The following is a 20,331-nucleotide window of genomic DNA, read 5'->3' on the forward strand; positions in this document are numbered from 1 at the left end:
CTGTGGGTTACCTTGCAGCAATGTTTACCCATGGCTCTGCAAACAGTTGCTCAGATCAGGTTCCTGAAGCTGAAGGAGATGTTTGAGGTGGCGGATGAAGATGAAGTGAGCAAGTTCACTATAAGGAGAACCCTTTGGGTGTGTGGACAGCCAAGGCATGCTTACATTTTTGAACAAATAAGTTCTGTCAGACCACGCAAAAATAGTCTTCATGTGCTGACAGGTCTTTACAGCCATTAGCACCAAACACAGTCTTCCCAGCAGGACAAACCAGGAGTTACTCCACCTTGCTGAGGCTCTGTCATATTGGTGCCTCTTGCTGCCACCATGACTGCTGATGGAAGCTCTGACGACTTTTGTGGGCATGGGGACAACCCCTCCGCTGGGGGGTCATGGTGGTTTGAGGAGGCCATGGGGGTTCTCCCATGGTCTCCCATGGCTGCTTCCAGCTGCTGTCTGTCTGTCTTGTGTCCAGGCATCCTTCCCCCTTGCACCCACACTCAGCCCAGACACTCGGGCCTGGGGGAGGAACGAGTACATACGCTCAGGTGTGTATGGCAGCATGGGCATACATGTGTATTGGGTGAGGAAGGAAATAACACCCAAAATACTGGATCTAGGTTCTGCCACGTTAGGGTTCCCATTAGGGGTGACTAGGTCAGCTTTCGTTTTGCAGATTCAGAACGCAGGTATATTGCAAATACGTCGGGCTGCAACATTACATCTCGTGAAACGAAGAGGTCCCTTTTACTGCGTCCACATTGCCTCATGGGGCACCTGCCCCACCTGCCAGGCCCTGAGGGCACCCACAGCCCCCTCGTCCTTGTCCTTGTCCCTGGCAGGGGGTGAAAGGAAAAGGAAGGGACAAAGGACTTGGGGCCTGATCTTTACAATGAAGTTGTCCCAGAGCCTCTCCCACATGAGGAGAACCCAGCTCATAGCCGAGCTCTGAGGCCATGGGGACAGACGGGACATGGGGACACATTACTTCTTTATCACTTTATTACTTCTTTATTGATCACCAAACACAGCACCCGCCCCCCGTTCCCGGGCACGGCGCGGGACGGGGGCGCCCCGGGGCTCGGGACCGCTCCCTCGGCTCCGCTCCCGGAGCTCGGCGGGGGACGGCTCGGCCCTGCCCGGCCCTGCCCGGCCTCGCTCGGCCCCGCCGGGCGGAACCTGCGAGCGGGGGGAACGCTTCGCAGCGCCGCGTGTTGCCGCCCGGCGGCGGCGGCGGCGACGGGCACGGGGCGGTGGCGGCGGCGGCCGCCTCCTTCCTGGGGCCGGCGGCGGTGGAGGCGGCGGGGCCGGGGCTGGGGCCGGGGTTGGGGCAGCGCGGGGCCGGGCGCCTCCCCACGGCTCCTCATGGCCGGCAACTTCTGGCAGAGCTCGCACTAGTGGGTGCCGCGGGTCGGGGGCGCCTCCTCCATTCATTGCCGGGGCTTTGGGGGGGGGGGGGGGGTTATGGGGTGTGGGGGGGCCCGGGGCGTCCTGAGGGTGCGGTGGTTTTGTCCCCAGGGGGAGGTGGGTTTGGGTGGGTTCGGGTGGGTTTGTCCCGTGCGGTGTTTGTGTCGCTGTGGGTGTTGGGCTGTGTCGCCGTGTCTCGCAGTGAGCACCCTGAGGTTTGGTTTGCCTGAAGGCTGCTGCCCCATTAGTGCTGAGGCACAGTCAGTGCAGGAGCCGCTCGGTGTGGTGTTCATAAAGGCTTATTGAAAGTGTTTTCCCTCCCTCTAGTTTACAATGGATTTTGGATAAGCAAGATCTACTGAAGGAACGCCAAAAAGACTTGAAGTTTCTGACCGAAGAAGAATATTGGAAGCTACAGATATTTTTTACTAATGGTAAAATTGTTTTTATTTTCATTTCTGCCGTGCGCTTATATGTTATCTGCCATGTCTAAATGCCACTTTTCATTTAGCGAATGTGGGTTTCTTTATTATTTTACATATATTTCCCCAGCACGCTTTAACAAAGAGCTGGACCATAGACAAAGCTGTTCAGGCAGTTGTACTAACTTAATTTTAGAAGAACTTGAAGTCAAGCTGGCTACATACATAATGTCTGAACCGGTGGTAGGACAAAACATGGTACGTTTGCTTATTTTCAAGAGGTTCTTACCAAAAAAGCAGAAGGAAGAGAAGCAAGCAGAAACTGCTGAACTAGTATATTAAAGGCTCAGCGACAAGCAGTAATACTGTGCTCCTTGAGCTTTTGGTGGGTTCTGAGGATGTGGTGAGTATTTTAGCTGATGCGAGCTGTCCTCTTAAACAGCACGGCCTACAAGCTTGTTACCAGTGTTTGGTTATGTTCTTTGAAACCCACACCACAGCCCGTGTCTTGCCTTGCGACCAGTTCCCAGCAGTGGGTGGCTGGCAGACTGCACAAAGTTGTCTACAGCCTGTTCTCCCAAAGAGTTTAGGTCTTGTCTGTGAGGTTATCTAAGACCTGATCCTGCAAAGCATTTAAACAAGTGAATACTGCATTGGATCGTATCAGATTACACAGGCACTTAAACTCTTTCCTGTGCAATTGTTCCGTATTTAAAAAGAAAAAGGCTCCCTAAGAGGAGGATGTTGCAAAGTAGTAATTTGTTTGCAGGCAGCTATTTAAATATTTTACATAGCAGTCCTTTAAAGTAACGCTTATTTTTTTTAATCTATCTGGTCAGACGTGTTTGAGACAGAAAAGTGAAGTGACTTTGTCAAGGCTACTGCAAGATCTTTTGTCTGTACTGGAACTGTAACTGTGAAAGATACTTATGATAACGTCTCTCTTAGGTTAGCTGTTTTAAATTGAATATGCTGCAAATCTGATTGCTGTTGACACGCCTGTGTATGCTTATACAGGAACAGCAAGTCAAGCTAGCAAGGATATATCTGTTTGATAAGTTCATGAAACTCCTTGAGGTTAAAACAAACTGTCATAGCTTCCTAATGCAAAAAGAAAAAGTGGGATGCTGATATTTTTAAAACTATTTCTGTGATAATTTTCACTAGTATTAATTATGAAACAGGTTTGTGGTTCTCAGGGTCTTTTTTTTTTGGCATTCCTTTCCCGTCCTGAAGGAAGGGTTCAAGACCTATGGTAGCTGGAGAATGGCTCTGTTGCTGTCTCCTCTGCACGTGTGTGAACACAGCAGGCCCTGTAGGGAAGAGTGGTGCTGGAGCAACATCTTTTCTGTGGTAATGAGAGGCACCTGCATGGAGAAAACAGTCTGGGGCTGCTCTGTACTGGTGAGAGCTCATACAGCGTTAGCTGTGTTGGAGCCCTTAATATGTGCTGTATGTCTTCACCTGCCTCTGAATCAGGGGCTCTGCTTTGGATGTACAGAGTTTCTTCCATGCCCTATGTTGTCTGGGTATGGCTATGAGCCATAGTATGACTTGTAGTGCTCAAGATTTCTTCCCCCGGAGATGGTGAGTTGTTCCCCAAGGCAACTGGAAAGTTACCCAGAGAGAGGCGGTTTCCTGCTGCTTCCCTATTTGGAAACAATTGCTGTAGATTGGCAAGTGATTGTGTGGCCATTAAAACTGTCAAGAGGGAAAACTATAATCTTCTAAAATAGTTCAGAAAAGAGAGATTAATGTCCGCTTCTGTCTTTGGATCACTGAGGTTTTAATTGAGTCTTTGGTTGAAAAGCATATTAATCAATTTCTCTTTCTGGTTTAGTGCAGAAGCTGTGAAGTTTGTGTCATAGGATACTCAAGACATTTGGATTTGGAACAACATTTTTTTTTTTTTACTTAAAAAAACACAGCAACCTGAAACTACTTATTTTATAAACATAAGGGAATAAATAACCCAACAGCTTCTTTAAAAATATTTCAAAAATGAATTGCGAGTATTGGAATTTTTCCCAGCGTATAAAAGCTTCCATTTCATTAAGTCTCTCTAGGCTTTTGTCCATTTTATTTCCCTAAACCTCACTTGATTTTTCTCTGACAGCAGATGGCCTATCTGCTCCTGAAAATCCCATGGGAGTGAGAAACATATTTGGAAAATTCTGTTTCGCTTGATATTTGGATTTTTCTGATGCCTTAATATTAGGACAGCTTTTTAGCCCCATCATCAAATCAAAGAGAAAAAAATCTTTCAAACCCCCCAAGATACACTGATAGATATTTTAATGCTTGTGCAGACGCTCTGTTCTGGACTTGACCTCCTTTCTGGCAGTGTTGCCTGTGAGTCCTATGGTACACGGCAAGCTGGTCCCAATTTGGCATTCTTTATCTTTAGGAAAAGAGTGATATGGCATAGAAAGGGACTTAACAAGGCTTTCAGTAATCATAGTGGGTGACAAATTAGTTACTTTTCTGTGTTGTTGTTTTTTTTTTAAAAAAAAACAAACCCTATGTTGTCAGTCATCAGTGTTGGTCAGGATGACTTTCTCCTACGTTGATTTGTTTTCCAGCCAGCTTTGTGTTTGCGCGTTTTTAAAATGTTCATTAAAAGGGAGTGCGGTGTGTACCCTGGCTATTCCCAAGGAGGAGGGGATGGGAAAGAAGCTGGACCTTTAGAAATTCTTGTATACTTAAGTAGAGACTAAGTATTTAGCATTTATTGGTAATAGAATTGTTTGCTTTTCCCATCAATGGCTGCTGCCTTGGTATTGCTGAATATACACTTAAGTGTATATACACTTTTATTTTTATACATATAAAAGTGTGTGTGTGTGTGTGTATATATATATATATACACACATAAATGTATACGTATAGTTAGGTGTATATTAAATGATCATTTTGGACATTCCAGACGAGGGAGGAGAATAAGAGGGAGTCTTAACACAGCCAACGGAGCCTTGTTCAGGATAATGGCTGTGAAGAAGTATGGGAAAAATACCAAGTAACAACCTTATGTTTCACTCTGTCACTCTCTATATCCAACCCCTGCTCTTAATCCCAGCTTGATGCATCTAATGTGCTTGGCACCTTTCCTTTGCCTGGGAGGCCAAACAAGAGCTACCTGCACAGATGACACCAGGGTTGTTTCTTGGCCAACTGGCAGAGGACCACTGTGATGGAGCAGCTGACTGCATCCTCTGGTCTCCCACCCCCTCTCCCTGGACTAAATATGTCGTTTCTTTAACACCTGCTGCCTCTGCCAAATTTAATGACCATGTTTGTGTTGGCAGCTTTAGTTGTTTGAAAAAAACACATCCATTTTGCATGGCCCAGAAAAGCCATAGAGTTAGATTTCAAGCATTTGGGTTTCTTTTGCTATAAAATGGAAAACCCAGACTTTACCCTTTGAGATTTGTGTTGTCATCTTCCTAAAGGTCATGCTCACTTTGTACGTGATGAAGTCAAGTAACCATCCCCTCTTTTAAGGTGCCCGCAAGCCTCAAGATGCAGCAGCACTTCTTCACCTCCAGGTCTGTAGGTTTACAGCAACATGTTTTCTCCCTGGAGTGGTGTATCTGAACTGAAGGAGAAGGCTGTGCTGCTGCTCCTTAGAGTCCCCAGCACTAGCTGTGTTTTGAGATCCTTTGCTATTCGGTGTCAAATTGTTGTAAAAACTCAATTCAAGCTTCTGTTCATTTTATTTTATTTCTTTAAGTTATCCAGGCTTTAGGTGAACATCTTAAATTAAGACAACAAGTTATTGCCACTGCTACAGTCTACTTCAAGAGATTCTATGCCAGGTAGGACTGTTTATTATGATGGTACAAGAGTAAAACATTTGTTAGGCACATTTTGGCACCCTTTTAAATTCTGTATTAAAAACAGTGCCACTGTTGTTTTCTGGATGGTGTAAAGCTTTTATGCTAATAAAAGTTAACTTAAGCTCTGCTTTTCAAAAGGAAGTGTGGTGCTCTTAATAGATTAATCGTTCTACGTGTGTGAAACAACATATTATAATTTTGTTATAACATTTCAGATATTCCCTAAAAAGTATAGATCCAGTATTAATGGCTCCTACGTGTGTGTTTTTGGCATCCAAAGTAGAGGTATGAAGTATTATAATTTTTTAATGTAAAATTATGTGATGTATAAGAGTGAAAAAACATTTAGGACTTAATTTTTTTTTGTCATTCCTCATGCTTTGTGGGTTGAAACTTTTTTTTTTTGTATGGATTTCTATAGCAGTTCAGGAAAAGGGGACAGAAGCCCTTCAATCATATTATTTAGTATTTGATCTTTCTCAATTTTATCTGAATTACTAACACTGAAGGGCCTCTGAAGATTTTAAAGAATGTTTTGAGTATTTTAAATGTCTGTTTACATATTTACATGGACTATATCTTAAATTGTTTAGTTTTGCTTGAGTGTCTCCTTTCTGGTGTTTTTCCTTATTTGTTTACTCAAAGTTTAAAAAAGAATTAGATACTTTTTCCTAATTATCTTTTTAGTTAAAAGCATGTTGTAGCTCATATGCAATCTTTGGGAAGGAACTGACTTGTTAGGATAGTGGTAAGAAGGCCTCAATCCTCCACCATTAGAAAGTCCACTTTAAAGGTCGCCAAAAGTTAGCATCAGCTAGACGCTGTTCTTCCTTTTCTGTAATGGAAGACGTTTTTCAGTAGTTTGAGAAGTGTCTGCATGATAGGACAAAAAAAGAGCAAGTCTGTGATATGTTAGCATTCGTGAATTTCATGGGAGGAACTTAAATGCATAGAAATAGTCCTACTGAACTGATGTTCATATGAGATGCTGCAGTCTGTACAAATACTGTGATACCTTCCAGTGTTTGGAAGAGATAAAGGAAAGGAGAAAGACACAGAATATTGGAGAACGTTTTTTTTTTGTTTGTTTGTTTTTAACTGGCTTGTTAATTAAGCCTTTAAGAAAGTGCAATGCAGATATTATGTATATACAGAGATTTACGTTGCATTTTAGAATAAGTACAAGATAAGTGTAGCCTTCCTTAGGCTAAGGCTTTTGCAGATTCAGAGGCCAGCTGTAGAGTTAATGATTCTGCTGTGCACATCTCTGAAAGAAAGCTTTAAAATAGATATTTATTTTTGTTTTGGCTTTCTGAGACCCTCTGTGGAGAAGCTAAGGTTTCATGGAAATGTAATCAAAAAGGTAGAAAACAACAGGTTTATAAACATGATTTTCTCTCAAAGTGGGATGGGAAAAAAGGCACATGTTACAGAAGCTCCCTTGTCTATTTTGTATGTAGGACGTTACCAAACTAATCTTCAGGTACTGTGGCTTCAGGTACATTCTTCGTAACTCAAACAACAAAGTAATAAATGGAAAAAAACTCTTTAACTAAGATCATGTAGTTTACTCTGTTAACCTTGAAAAAGAAAAAAGGGGAAGAATGAGAAAGGGGTGGGGAAAAATATAGTACTGCATAAAGAGGGCCATTATTTTCATTTGATAACAATGTGAATAAGTGATTTCTGGTGGTTCACGTCATTTACCATTCTTTTTCTTCAGGAGTTTGGTGTTGTTTCAAATACAAGGTTGATCTCTGCTGCTACTTCTGTATGTAAGTATTAGTGATTTTCATTGTACCGTGTTCATTAAGTCATGGGTGGTTACATGTTGACTACATGTCAAGGAGCCAGTTAAAGCTATTTAGCATAAATAACTTCGGGTTTTAAATATGGAATCAGAAGGCTCCTTTCTTTATTAGTTTTGGTTGCTTCTGGTTGGAGCTTGTGACGAGCATAAATAAAAACAAAATAATAAAATTAAACTACTTCTTAGCAGTCTCAAGTAGTAAATTGATTTCTGAACTGCTTAAAGATAGAATTGGAAACCTAGGTCTTTATAACAGGTATGTTTCCATGGAAATACCTCTTTGCAGAATTTTTACTAGACTCCACACCTTCTAACACTTTAAATCTTTTTTAACCATCATAAAATCAGTTTTAGTACATGATACTCATTTCTAAGTGTACATTTTAAAACCTAAATGTTGTTCACAAAGTTAAAATGCAATAAAATCATATTGTAGTTACTTCATTTTCAGTCTTCACACCTGCCTTGTATTTCCCAGTTCCTGTAACTTGCATCTCATCCATCGAGTTGTTAAAGTGATGGCTTTCCTAACTAAATGCAATAATTTGACCCAGAAGGTCCAGCTGCTCTCAGTAGGCTGTTTGTCACTGTGCTCTTCAAAATGTAGGTCAGTGCTTTCAAAATCACTCGTAGCTGCTGAGGGGACAGGTGACTGGCTGCATCTGTAGCTTCCGCATGCATTAAGTGTATCAGTCCATGGGGCTGGCTGTATGACAATTCCACCACCAGGAACTGAAACACATCTTCAGTGCCAGCTTGACCAAGACCAGTACTGGATTTAGCAATGAAAAGGCTATTTTTACAGTGGAAGCATCTCAAAGCACAATTCTGTGTGGCTGTTTCAGTACATGAATTAGAAGCTTAGATGGATTTTGGCAAATATACAGCAGTTGATTTAGCTTTGACTTCTACTCTTCAGCCATGCTATTGCTGAAAATCCCAAGGCTTGGAATCCCACAGAAAATAAGCTTTGTGGTTCTTCCTTCAGATGTAGAAATCCCTGCGTGCCCCAGTGAGTGCTCTGCATTTCATGGAAGTGGGGACAAAAAACAACGGGTTTTCTCTTAGCATTTATGTGTCTTTTAATCCACCTGATCTCCCTATACCAGAGATGCTTTATCAGCGCATGTCCATTTTTTTGGAGGTCTCAGTGCAAAAGGAAAAAAAAGATGAGGTGTAACAAGTGAAAGGAAAATAGCAGTACAAATTGACTAGCATAGTAGTGGTCAGATTGCTTTTAGGTAGAAAAATTGGAAATGGTACCACGGGCTTCCTCTGTAAGGAAGATACCTCAGATTGGTTTCTTGCAAACTCTTCAAAAGCTTTTCTATGCGTTTCCATGGCTGACTAAAAGGACAATTCCATATGGTTGTCTCCAGCGTGTTTTCTGGAAACAAATGTTTTGTTTCCATACTTTCCCCTCAATTTGTTTTTTTACTATGCATTTCTTTAGTTTGCATGCTTTTCAAGAAGACTGTCTGTCATATGCATTCTTCTCTATCTTGAAATAATTAAAATTTCCAACCACCAGCCTAACCTTACTGTCCTACAGCAAATATTTTAGCAAAGTCCACCACAGGTCTAAATGTTGAAATGCTTTTTATCCAAGTGAGCTTCATATGGATTTTCCAGAAGTAGTATTAGTTCATAATTGACTGTCTGCCATTAACATCCTGTAAGTGCACGGTGCTGCAAATGTTTGATGTTACCTGTTTTTCTTTGGAGAACAGGGACTTTAAAATAGTTTTTGCACGTTTCACTTGTAGAAATCACAAATCCACATCTTCAAAGATATTTAAGTTTTCTTTGCTCGGCAATTTAATTTCAGATCACTCTTTTGCTGCTTAACATAATTCTTAATGGTGCACTGAATACCTGTTCTCCTTGTAAAATGCACAAGGATAATTAAGTATCTATATCAGGGATCATCATAAACTAGAAAACTGAAGATATATTTGAATGAAGTCTACAACTTCCTCGTAAGGGGGTGTCGAGAGGCAGGAGACCTTTTCTCCATTAACACCAGCGACAGGACCCGCGGGAATGGGGTTAAGCTGAGGCAGGGGAAGTTTAGGCTGGACATCAGGAAGGGGTTCTTCACAGAGAGAGTGGTTGCACACTGGAACAGGCTCCCCAGGGAAGTGGTCACTGCACCGAGCCTGACTGAATTTAAGAAGAGATTGGACTGTGCACTTAGTCACATGGTCTGAACTTGGGTAGACCTGTGCGGTGTCAAGAGTTGGACTTGATGATCCTTAAGGGTCCCTTCCAACTCAGGATATTCTATGATTCTATGATTCTATGATTCTATGAATGTTCTCTTGAAGACAAGAGCATCTTGGATTATATCACGTGTCTAAGTAGATGCTTTTAAGTGCGAAAACTCAAGGAGAGAAACACCCTTGAAAAATCTGATAATCTAGTCCTTTGGACATATATTTGCAGTGTGGTGAATTGACTTCTTGCTTTTAATTTGAGCATTGTTTTTGCATATCCAACATCTTTACAAGTATGTGTGTACAAGATCTCTTGGCTGGGCTCCTTCCCACCCAGATTTCCCATCTTGCTTTCCTAAGTCTTCATTATACGGTTTAAAATCCTTCATGTTGAAGGATCAAGTCTATCTAAAAACTCCGTGAAAATTCCATTTGGGTTTAATCTTGAGAGTGAGATCCTAAAATGATCTCTAGATTGGAGTGACATGGGTAGGTAGGCAGCTCTGTGAATGACTTGCAGGAAGTTACGTACACACCTATACAGCTAGAGGCAGTTGTCCAGAAGATTTAATTGTGCCCAGAGCATTAGACAAGTTTCTGGCTGAGTACTTGGGGAAAAAGTGGGTTTGGGGTGTATTTCTCTTTCCATTTCAGGATCTTAAATTACTTAAATGAGAAAGCTTAACTTTTCTCTTTTAAAACCAAACATTTTCATGCTGCAAGCAGTTTTGCTGCTAGCTGGAGTCAAAGGGCACTGTGTAGATTAATTAGTACAATGAAAAATTAGTAAAAGTATTAATTGCATCACTTTTAACATAAAGGTTTCTTTTTACTGTAGTGAAAACTAGGTTTTCGTATGCCTTTCCGAAGGAGTTTCCTTATAGGATGAACCATGTAAGTATGCTCTACAAACTATAACTTAATCAAAATAAATTAAAAGGCAAGTAATTGTTAGGAGGAAATGCTATCCTTTTAAATTCTAGGAAGGAAATATTTTCACACTGGTATGTCTAACCAAATCTAACCAAATTTAATTTAATCTAACCAAAATTAATTACTAGAAAAGGTAATTTAAAGAGTAATAAATCTTGTATAACCTCCTTTCCTTAAATGGGTGAAAGGAATGCTATAATGAGAAGTGAAGTGACTGAGTGACTAAAATACCAATTTTTATGTGGTATGATAATAAAAGAGATTGAACTTTTTTTTAATCGTCTTGTTTACAAGTACGTTGCTTCAGGGAAGATAAATAGTTCTTGCACCTGGGGTGCTTCCAAGCGCACACATAAGAGCAGTTGGCCTACAGAAAGCAGTTTTATTTTTGCCTATAAAATGTAATGTTTTTTGAAAAATAATTTTTATTTATTAATTAAAATTTAAATTTACTAATGTTTTTCAAGGCATTCTCTGTCTCAATGCTAAAGAATTTTGTAGACTATTTCTTGAAACCAGTACTGCTTTATGCTGTAGTATTTTCAAAGTAAATGCATCTAATTGTTCTTTAGGTTGACTATGCCAAGTGCTACTTTTTTGTGATTTTGCTTTTCACCAAATTTAGAAAGCCAAATTATATATCAGAATATAAAATATCTTAAAATATCGTAAAACAGCAGTGCAATTTTATCAGAAGCACTTAAGATAAAGTCAAATGAAAATATAAAATATATTTTGGAGTACTTTTCCTGTAGCATAAAGAGTTGAGTCTTTATTTTGATATAATTAATATATTACTTCCTCTATGGAAAAAGAAAGTCTTAAATTGCTATGATTGTACAGAATATTTCATATGAAATTAAATATGAAACTACATGAAAAGGTGATTTGCCATGTTAGTTGCATGCTGAAGATGCTCTAATTCTAGGAAAGGACTTCTGTATTTCTTTTGAGTGCTTATAAACTGGGAACAATTTTCTGCTTTCTTCTTAGAACAGATCTCAGATGAGTTCTGCCAAGTAGTCTTTGATGGTAAACTTGATCCAAATGGTTCAAATGCATTGCTATTATGATTGGGGTTCATTTATAATGGTGGTAAGGCAATGCCCGATAGTAGTTTGGTTTTTGCCTGGTTTTGTAGTTTCCTATGAAATGTAGTCAGGAGTGTTGAAAATACATGTGTTGAGAATTTCTGTGCATTTGTGATGTTAAGCTGGATGCTATTAATTCATTCTGCTGTCTGAAACATGCTACTGTTTAATTGTGATGTTACTTTCTTGCAGATACTAGAATGTGAATTCTATCTCTTAGAATTAATGGTAGGTGAGGTTTTCTGTTTTAACTGCCACCTCAGTTTACTCTTTATGTATTTAAAATGTTTTGAATTTTGTGCTATGGAATATGTATTGTGCTGTTGTCTTGTTTTTGTTTCACACCAATTTTAGAATGATGTTTATGTAGATCTAGCATGTACATTTTCAGCAGCATGCCATAATTACTGTGCTGTCATCTGGGCTGAGTGAGGGCGTTCTCAACAGTTTGCATTGAAGTTTGCATTGCTCAACAGAAATAATGCAGATTGTGGGAGCAGTGGGGACAGGGTGCATGTATATCTCTGTGTCTGGAGCACTACTGGGAAGAGTAAACCCTAAGGTCTTTTTCCAGGGCTGTATTTTTTTTTTCTTTTTTTTTTTTTAAAGAGAGGTAACAGTATGTTACAAAATCCTAAAATGGGGAGTAGGATATTGGTGTCTTTACTTGCTCAGATGAATGACCAGTCAAGAACATAGAGTTGTATTCCTGCTGTGTTGAATGTCTACTGATTTTTGTAACCTCTTTTTAGATATCCTGCTTAGGTTTAGATACCCATGGTATACATGGCAGGAGCTCTTGTGTTTTGTATATTGGAGGTTTACCACAAGAAACTGCATTTACAGAAAGTTACATTTTGGGAATTAACTTATTTTTCCAGTATGCTATGCATTATATAGTATCTGTAATAATTGTCTCCCAGTGCTCAGCTTTTCCCTGTAATATCCATGCAGTTGACTTCTTTCAGTGAGTTATTCCTTGTTGTATACATCAACCTGGGCCTGGAAAAGAGAGATTTCGGGACCCTGGATTTTTTTCCTCTTTCCAAACCAGTGTCAATTATTTTGGCATGCTTTCCATGTATGGTATTTAGTGACAGACTGTTTTCTGGCAGCATTTTTTATTTCCAAGTGGGAATTACGGGTTTGTAAGCAAATGAGGTTTCACTGTGCTGCAGATGTGGCTTTCTGTGTCTCTTGGGGAAAAGACATTGACAGACTGGCAACCATGCTATATAATGGTATTCTAGAGAGAGCAGTGCCCTCATTATAGCAGGGTTAGGTGTCATAATGCTGCTTCAAAAAATCAGTAATTGATTTGTGAATCAAATGCTTCTAATGCAAGCTGACAACACGCTCTGCGTTGTAATCTAACTTTTATCCCACTGATATTTTTCCTAGGACTGCTGTTTGATAGTGTATCATCCATATAGACCTTTGCTCCAATATGTGCAAGATATGGGCCAAGAAGACATGCTGCTACCTCTTGCATGGTAATGCAGACACTGATTAATAATAGTGCCTCCTTTCAGCAAGAAAACAAGTGTTTAACAGTTATGCCTCAGAGGTGGTTAAGCAATAGCAGGCTTAATATTACAAAGAGTACCCTAGTTAACCTATGCAGGTATATGTTACTGGATTAAATTATTGTCCTTGTTGTCTCATAACTCTCTGTAATGGTTTTAAATTGAAATGGTCTAGTTTTTATTATTAGACTAGCTCTAACAGCACAGTTTTTTATGCTGTTGAATGATAACTATGAGTATACAACTTCTCTTTCTGCTAACATCTGCTTTTGGTAGAAGTAGTAAGTTGTTTCTCAACTAGGTTAAGCAGAACTCCTTAAATACTTTGTTTCTCAAATGCAGATAGTCAATAAAAAATACTGCCTTTATGTTTGCCTCAACTCCCTTATTTGTGAAATGGGGATAATTATTATAAAATAATTATAGGTGTAGGTGTTCACCTACACCTATACCTATAGGTATAGGTGAACACCCTCTGCAGAATGATATTTGTGATGCTATAACATACTGCTTCCAAATAAACTTCTGCTGTGACTACAAGGAAAACAATTAGTCTTTATTAGATTTCTACAAGGGGAGAGATCTCAGCTGCTCTATTTTGCCCTGTGGACTTACTGTTCCTACAATTTGGGAAATGGACAAAACATTTTAAAACTGATAAGTTTATGAATCTTATAGTCTAAAGGTGAATTTTTGCTCTGTTTTGCACAGGAGGATAGTGAATGACACATATAGAACTGATCTTTGTCTGCTGTACCCTCCTTTCATGATAGCTCTAGGTAAGTAACACAAGCAATATCCCCGTCTGGTTTAAATGGATGCCTTCTGTACACTGTCCCATAACAAGCATTCATTAGAATGCCCTTGTAAGCTTCTCCAGTCTGTGTTTCATACAGTAGTGACAGTGTAGTCTTGCAACTTAGAAACTCTTGAAGAAAAATTGGATAATTAATCCAGAGTGTTCTCTGTTGAAAACTGGATGAGGTTGTTTGCAAAGGAATTGAAGAACGCTGAACTCCATAGTATTTTGCCTGACATACGATGTTTCTCAATGTATTGAGAGTGGATTTTTGTTCAATACCCATGTTACCTGATCTTTGCAGCTTGCCTACATGTGGCCTGTGTTGTCCAGCAGAAGGATGCAAGGCAATGGTTTGCTGAGCTATCTGTGGATATGGAAAAGGTACTCTTTTTACCTCCTGCCACCTGTTAGGGACTGACCAGATATGTTAGCCGTGGTTATAAACCTGTCTTGCATGTGTGTGATACTGACTTGAACTTCATTCAGCGATCACATTACGCACTGTTGAAATTAGGTGGGAGAGAAAAGAGGTCAGGCCATTCAGTTACCACCCTGCCCTGAAAGCCAAGACTAAAATGCTGCATAATGACAAAGTGCTTCTGCTGGTGACACTTCTCGGACTGAAATATAAAACCAATATCCCATGCTTTTCTTTTTTTTTTTTTTTTTTTTCCAGAAAATAAGATTTCCTAGTTTTTATCATTCAACCTTGAATTATACTCTAATTTTAAAATTCTAATGTGTGTAATTTTCTGATTCACCTTTCAGCATCTTGCCTACACGTAGTTCTTATTTGCTCCCTATTGACGGATATATAAAACATACTTGACACTTCCAGGATGAGAAGGGCTATGACTTCAGTCAATGTTAAACAAGGGCATGCCAAGATTATTCAGATGATTTTCCTGCTACTGCAAATTCCGTGTCAAATAATCCACTTCATAAATTTATTAGACTTTTAGGTGCAGGCAGTTACGCTGATACCAATAATATTCTTCAACTTAACTAGTTCCTTTTGTCTTCAGTTGACTTCCTGACTGCATTTATCCCTCTGTAACCTTTGTTTAGCTCAGGCAAGCAAGCTATACTCATACTCATTCCCCTTATCATAACGTGTCATTCTGCACATCTTTTTCAGTCTGAGTTTACATTTTTTGAACCTGAGTGCCCCAAATGGAATAGAGTATTTCAGATGAGACCATTGCCCTCTGTGCCCTCAGTATTACACTTGATCCCACTGATGATATCCTGGAATTGTGTTTGTATTCCAGAATGCATCTTCAAATTTAAGCAGTGTGGATGCTATGCTGAATCAAGATCTCTGAATTACACTGTCACGCCTGCAAAAGCAGAGTGATAATAGATTGGCAGCACAGGAGAAACTACCTATATTTGACAGATCAGGTTACATAAGCTTGCTGTTGAACATGTTTGAATGTTTAAATGTCACTGTCCTCATACCAGTGATACAATCTAAGCTTGATTTTATTTATATTTTTTAACATTAACACACCATGGACCTCTTAGCTAAGAGGTCTGAGTTTAACTGTAACTTTTCTTTCAAGGGTAGATAGTGATCTAGCATTTAATTAAACTCCATGAATTAGAAAGAAGAAAGTCTACTCTATTAATTTATTGAATGATGAAACAAATCATGAACCAAATATCCACCTTTTGTGTAGAATATTGCATTAGGAATTTAGTAGGAAATTACTATAGCTGAGCTGCAGTAGATAGAAAGCTTCCACACTGGTAGAGAATATTTATGCTTCTAGAAACAGAATATGAAAGCTCAGTAATTTGTATTTTAAAGTATTTAGATACTTCTTGGCTCTATTTTTGGAAGTAAGGAACTTAGACCAATGTTGTTGCTTTTTTTATTTACACTGTGCCTCCGATGCATATCGAACACTGATGGTCATTAGATTCTTAATTGGTAATCTGTGTTTATCCAGCTTCAGTTGTGCTGCCAGGTGTCCGTAGTTTCCCAGTGGCATGAAGTATAAGCTGTAGCAGTAAAAACAAATAATAAAAAAAAATGTTCAGCTCTTGGGGCAGGAGAAGTGGTCAATACAGTGGGAGGAAAATGGAATGGGAGGGAGGGAGTGAAAACATTGAGGCTTCCATTCACAGTTAAACCAAAAACTATTTACAGAAATGGTTGATTGCCAGACCGGGTTATTGAGACATGAGACAGGCCTATTTCTGGTATGAAATTTGCATTTCTTAATTTAAGTCTGGGGCATAGTTAATTAACTGCACACTTAAAGTGACTGTGATAAATACAAAGTCGCTATTGTGTCTGACCTTAAAATCTGTTTTCTTTCAAATCAGATTTTAGAAATAATCAGGGTTATTCTGAAACTGTATGAGCAGTGGAAGAACTTTGATGAGAGGAAAGAGATGGCTTCTATTCTTAGTAAAATGCCTAAACCAAAACCACCTCCAAACAGGTACTGTACTTCCATGTACTGCACTTAATGTATCTTTCATACAGAAATCTGAACTACTATCTTAAGCATGCTCAAATGTTTAATTTGAGGTATAGTGTATGCTTTTACAATGCAGCCCTTTCTGTTACAAGTACACAGTCAGTTCAAGAGCTAGAATATAACAGCAGAACATTTGTTGTTTTACGGAAAGCAGTAACGTAATTACAGTGTGATCAATACAGCTTAGCAGATGAAGGAAACAGCATTGTGAGGCCCAGTGGAGGGGCCTGATTCTTTGGAATAGTGCCTGTTTGCTGCCAGAGTTAATTAGTGTGATTAAATATTGCTATTAGGAATCTGCATGTGCAAATTCCTATGCATGAGCTTACGTAATGTGACCTGTAAAATGTTGATTTTGGAGGTAAATTCAGTGTATTTGAATAGTAATTTCAATATGTTCTGATACACCTAGCTGCTGAAGTTATTTATGCATGCTTAGAATAATATTTGCATTTTTAGTGAGGCTGCATAGAATATCTTACTCTATTTGCATATGTCTATATTTTCCTTCAAAAGGCCTTCAGAATACTGTATTTTTTCATTTGAAAAAGGCAAAAATGCAATATGATACTTTTTTGAAGACTTTTTTTTTCCCCTTTTTCGTCTTCCTAACAGTGAAGGTGAACAGGGTCCAAATGGTAGCCAGAACTCTAGTTACAGTCAATCTTAAGACATTCCAAAGAATTTCTTCATGGACCACTTCGACTCAAGACATCCTGGGATCTTTCCTGTGTTCATGAAATGGACAGAAGGTTTTAGTAACATCTTTACAAAGAACTTGAAGAGTAACTAGCTTGTTTGTGTCAAGCATTTTGAAAGCTTTTTCTTTAAAACTGTATCATTTTCTCTGACGCTGGAGTAAACATACTAAGATTTCTCAGTGTAAGGAATCGAATTTTAAACCAAGCTGCAAAAAGATTAACACTATCCACTCAAAACAAATAGTTCATTACTGGTTTTGTTTGCTTTGAGAAAATTGTAGCTTGCCTTTAAAGTGAACTTTTTTTTTAAGGAGGCAGTAACCTTGAAACCTAAGTGTAACTATATTAATGACCTGTGTTGTCTTCATTTTGTTGGTGACTGAAGGAAGATAGTGCACTGTATGTTAAACCTATCCATTACCTAGAGGTTTTTTTTTGTTTTTTAAATGAATCTGGATTCTGTAACAAGTGAAACAGCAGTCCTTCAGAAACAAAGCCTGGAAGAGTCTGCAGAGAATGTTGTTAGAATTCTAATGAAAACTGCAGGAAAGAAATTCAGTTCCTTTTGGGGGTTAGAAAAATACTTGTTTTATTCAGTAGATGTGTCTGGATGTTTTTGCCTTGAAGCCTAGTAGCCCAGCTTACCAGAAAAGTGCAATATGTATAGTGATTCTGCAGTTTTCTTAAACATTTCAAGTGTTAGGAATTAAAAAACAAAAACCACCAACACTTTTTTTTTTTTGCAAGTAAACGTACTGTATAGTACAATTGGAATATTTTACAAACAAATACAAATCTGGGTATGATTGCTATTTTTTATTGTGGATTTTTTTTGTACAAAAGATATACACTGTTAGTCTGCCTTCACTGTTAGTGTGAATTTACGTGGCTCATTCTAGAGGTTATTTAAGAGGATCAAGCTTTTGGTGAACTTCATACTGGCTAATTTTAATTGTGATTTTAGGAGCAACTCTTTAGGATAACTGAAACGGGATTCCTTGGTTAACTGTGTGCTGGAGAAAATGTAATCCTTTCAAACCGAAGGCCATATCCTGTGTTCCTTACTCAGGCAGATATCCCACTGAAGTCAGGAATTGGCCTACATCAAATGTCATGATTTTTAGGTAACTTTGTTTCTAAATAATTTCTGTACAACTTCATTTTGAATGAGAATGCCGACTTGCCCAAGTATAAAGATTGAAAAATAAAATAAAGTGAAGTACCATTGTTGTCCAGCTTCTCTTTTCCTGAAGCAACACGTTTCACTAGTTTAAAATATTGGAGTTCTTGAAAACCCTAGCTCTGTGATATGTCTTGGTTCAAAAAACAGATCCCTTAAAACAAAACAAAACAAAAACGGAACAACATACAGGTTTTGTAGATAAACAACATCCTGGTTCTGCAGATAACGTCCCTCTGTAATTGGCTGGTCATTCACTGATAAATAACTGAAGTGTATTTGTATGTTTACTGTGATGTTGAAGGAAAGCTGTAAAAAGATGATGCTGACATGAACAAATTTAATTTCCCCCCATTTAGACATACCTGTCACACAGAAATGTGACTGGCTTAAATTTTTAAACCCAGTCAGTGACAGCTTCATAGGGTAACTAGTTAAAGAACACGCAAATTTCCCTAGGCAAAAAGCATCTGCGCTTGGGCTTGAGTTTGTAAGACAGAACCACTCTTTAAAAGATCCAAATCCACCGACACGTGCGAAGCCCAAAGGAAGTATCAAGCACCCTCACTTTAAATGAGAATAACCTGGGTATGGTATCACTACATGATTGTCCTGTTTTATGCTTTTCCTCAGATGCTTGTTACTGGTTGCTGCAAAACAGGAAACGATGAATGAGATGTCATGGTGTGCCCCAATGTAACTGTTGTTAATGTTTTGTTGACAGTGTACTTGCAGATGTTTCCAACAAACCCAGCTGTAGTAACAAAACATGATTAAGTTTAGTTGAATAGCTCTCCCTGTTTTGTTCATCTGTATGCTGAAGTCTGGTGGTAAGGTCAATATAGGTAGGCACGATTAATTACACACTTTGCTTAATGTTTTTAGTCTATCTCAAATTTTCCATAAAACCTGGCCCGAATGATTTAGATCAAAAGGCAGCACTAGTCCTAGTGAGGCCTGGCAAGACTCAGCCAACAGTGGGCTGCAGTTGCATCTTTGATTATGTGCCCACAGCACTGTGAAATTGATAGTCTAGGTCATGTTGAACAGGCAAAATTAAAAGATTGTAGGATTTGGCCAAAGCCAACAAATGTGGTGGCATCTGTTACTCCTCCCAATCCTATCTGAAAAAGATGTTTCAGAGTAAGGTACCAGGAACTGCAGGGTAATTGACTACAACAAAGTAACGCCCGCACAACCTGACATTTTAGTTTCATCTTACTTTCATTATTTATCACTTAAACTAAACCAATATTTTGGAAATTATACTTAATTCTGGCTCTTTACGTAAGTGGCTTGTTTGTTTGTTTGTTTTAATGGATTGGAAATAAGATACTGACTTTTTAGCAGTCTTACTGCACTGATACTTCAAAGAAAAGTGTGTTACTCTCTACTACCACAGCTTTGCCACTGGGTTTCTAATTATTAGAAGACAAGAAAATAACCCTCTCCATAAGACAGGGTAGCACAGTTAATGGTTGTCTGTACCACATACAGGTGCTCTCCTCTAGAAACAAATTGCGTAATTTATTGGAAATAAAATTTTAACAATTAGTTACTTTTTCTTGTGTTACCTAAGCTTGGCGGGGTATATTTTTTTATGTCCCTTGCTGTCCATGCAGACTGGCCTGTCAGAATAAAAAAAAACTCAATGATAAATTGCTGCAATACCCATGAAAGCAGAATCAGAAATTTTAATTCCCTTTTCAAGACATCCTGCCTAGTCCTGGATTTTTGTGTTACAAGCTAAGCTTTCTAGAGGGCAGAGCAATTTAGCTTTGACAACTCTTTCGACCTGCTAACAGCATTTAAAAAAAAAATTCATTAGAATTATGACTATGCAAATTTATAGGCGTGGATGGGGTGGGTTTGTTTTTCTTTTCACGTTTAAGACAGAGAAATTAACATACACAGA

At 38.9% G+C, this 20,331-nt stretch overlaps 1 protein-coding gene across 3 annotated transcripts; it reads left to right on the forward strand.

Annotated features, from left to right (window-relative positions):
• The first annotated feature begins 1,240 nt into the window (after positions 1-1,240).
• On the forward strand, positions 1,241-18,459 carry CCNC (cyclin C). 3 transcript variants are annotated; one of them, XM_027454793.3, is made up of 12 exons: positions 1,241-1,397; positions 1,735-1,841; positions 5,560-5,644; positions 5,881-5,950; positions 7,389-7,440; positions 10,530-10,585; positions 11,908-11,943; positions 13,117-13,208; positions 13,953-14,020; positions 14,345-14,424; positions 16,378-16,496; positions 17,151-18,459. In XM_027454793.3, exons 1-12 carry the CDS (start codon positions 1,366-1,368, stop codon positions 17,203-17,205), a joined length of 852 nt encoding a protein of 283 aa, XP_027310594.1. In that variant the 5' UTR covers positions 1,241-1,365; the 3' UTR covers positions 17,206-18,459. The 3 variants fall into 3 exon arrangements, with proteins under 3 accessions (XP_027310594.1, XP_027310596.1, XP_071892266.1); XM_072036165.1 differs by having other exon boundaries at positions 1,382-1,397; positions 5,568-5,644; XM_027454795.3 differs by lacking the exon at positions 5,560-5,644 and having other exon boundaries at positions 1,364-1,397.
• The last annotated feature ends 1,872 nt before the right edge of the window (positions 18,460-20,331 follow it).

Source organism: Anas platyrhynchos, chromosome 3, assembly GCF_047663525.1.
Source record: "Anas platyrhynchos isolate ZD024472 breed Pekin duck chromosome 3, IASCAAS_PekinDuck_T2T, whole genome shotgun sequence".
Taxonomy (NCBI): domain Eukaryota; kingdom Metazoa; phylum Chordata; class Aves; order Anseriformes; family Anatidae; genus Anas; species Anas platyrhynchos.

Coding starts and splice junctions, on each gene's coding strand:
- CCNC (XM_027454793.3), top strand. CDS start 1,366: ATGGCCGGCAACTTCTGGCAGAGCTCGCACTA. Junction 1,398..1,734: donor TTCTGGCAGAGCTCGCACTA/GTGGGTGCCGCG, acceptor CCCTCCCTCTAG/TTTACAATGGATTTTGGATA. Junction 10,586..11,907: donor TTCCTTATAGGATGAACCAT/GTAAGTATGCTC, acceptor ACTTTCTTGCAG/ATACTAGAATGTGAATTCTA.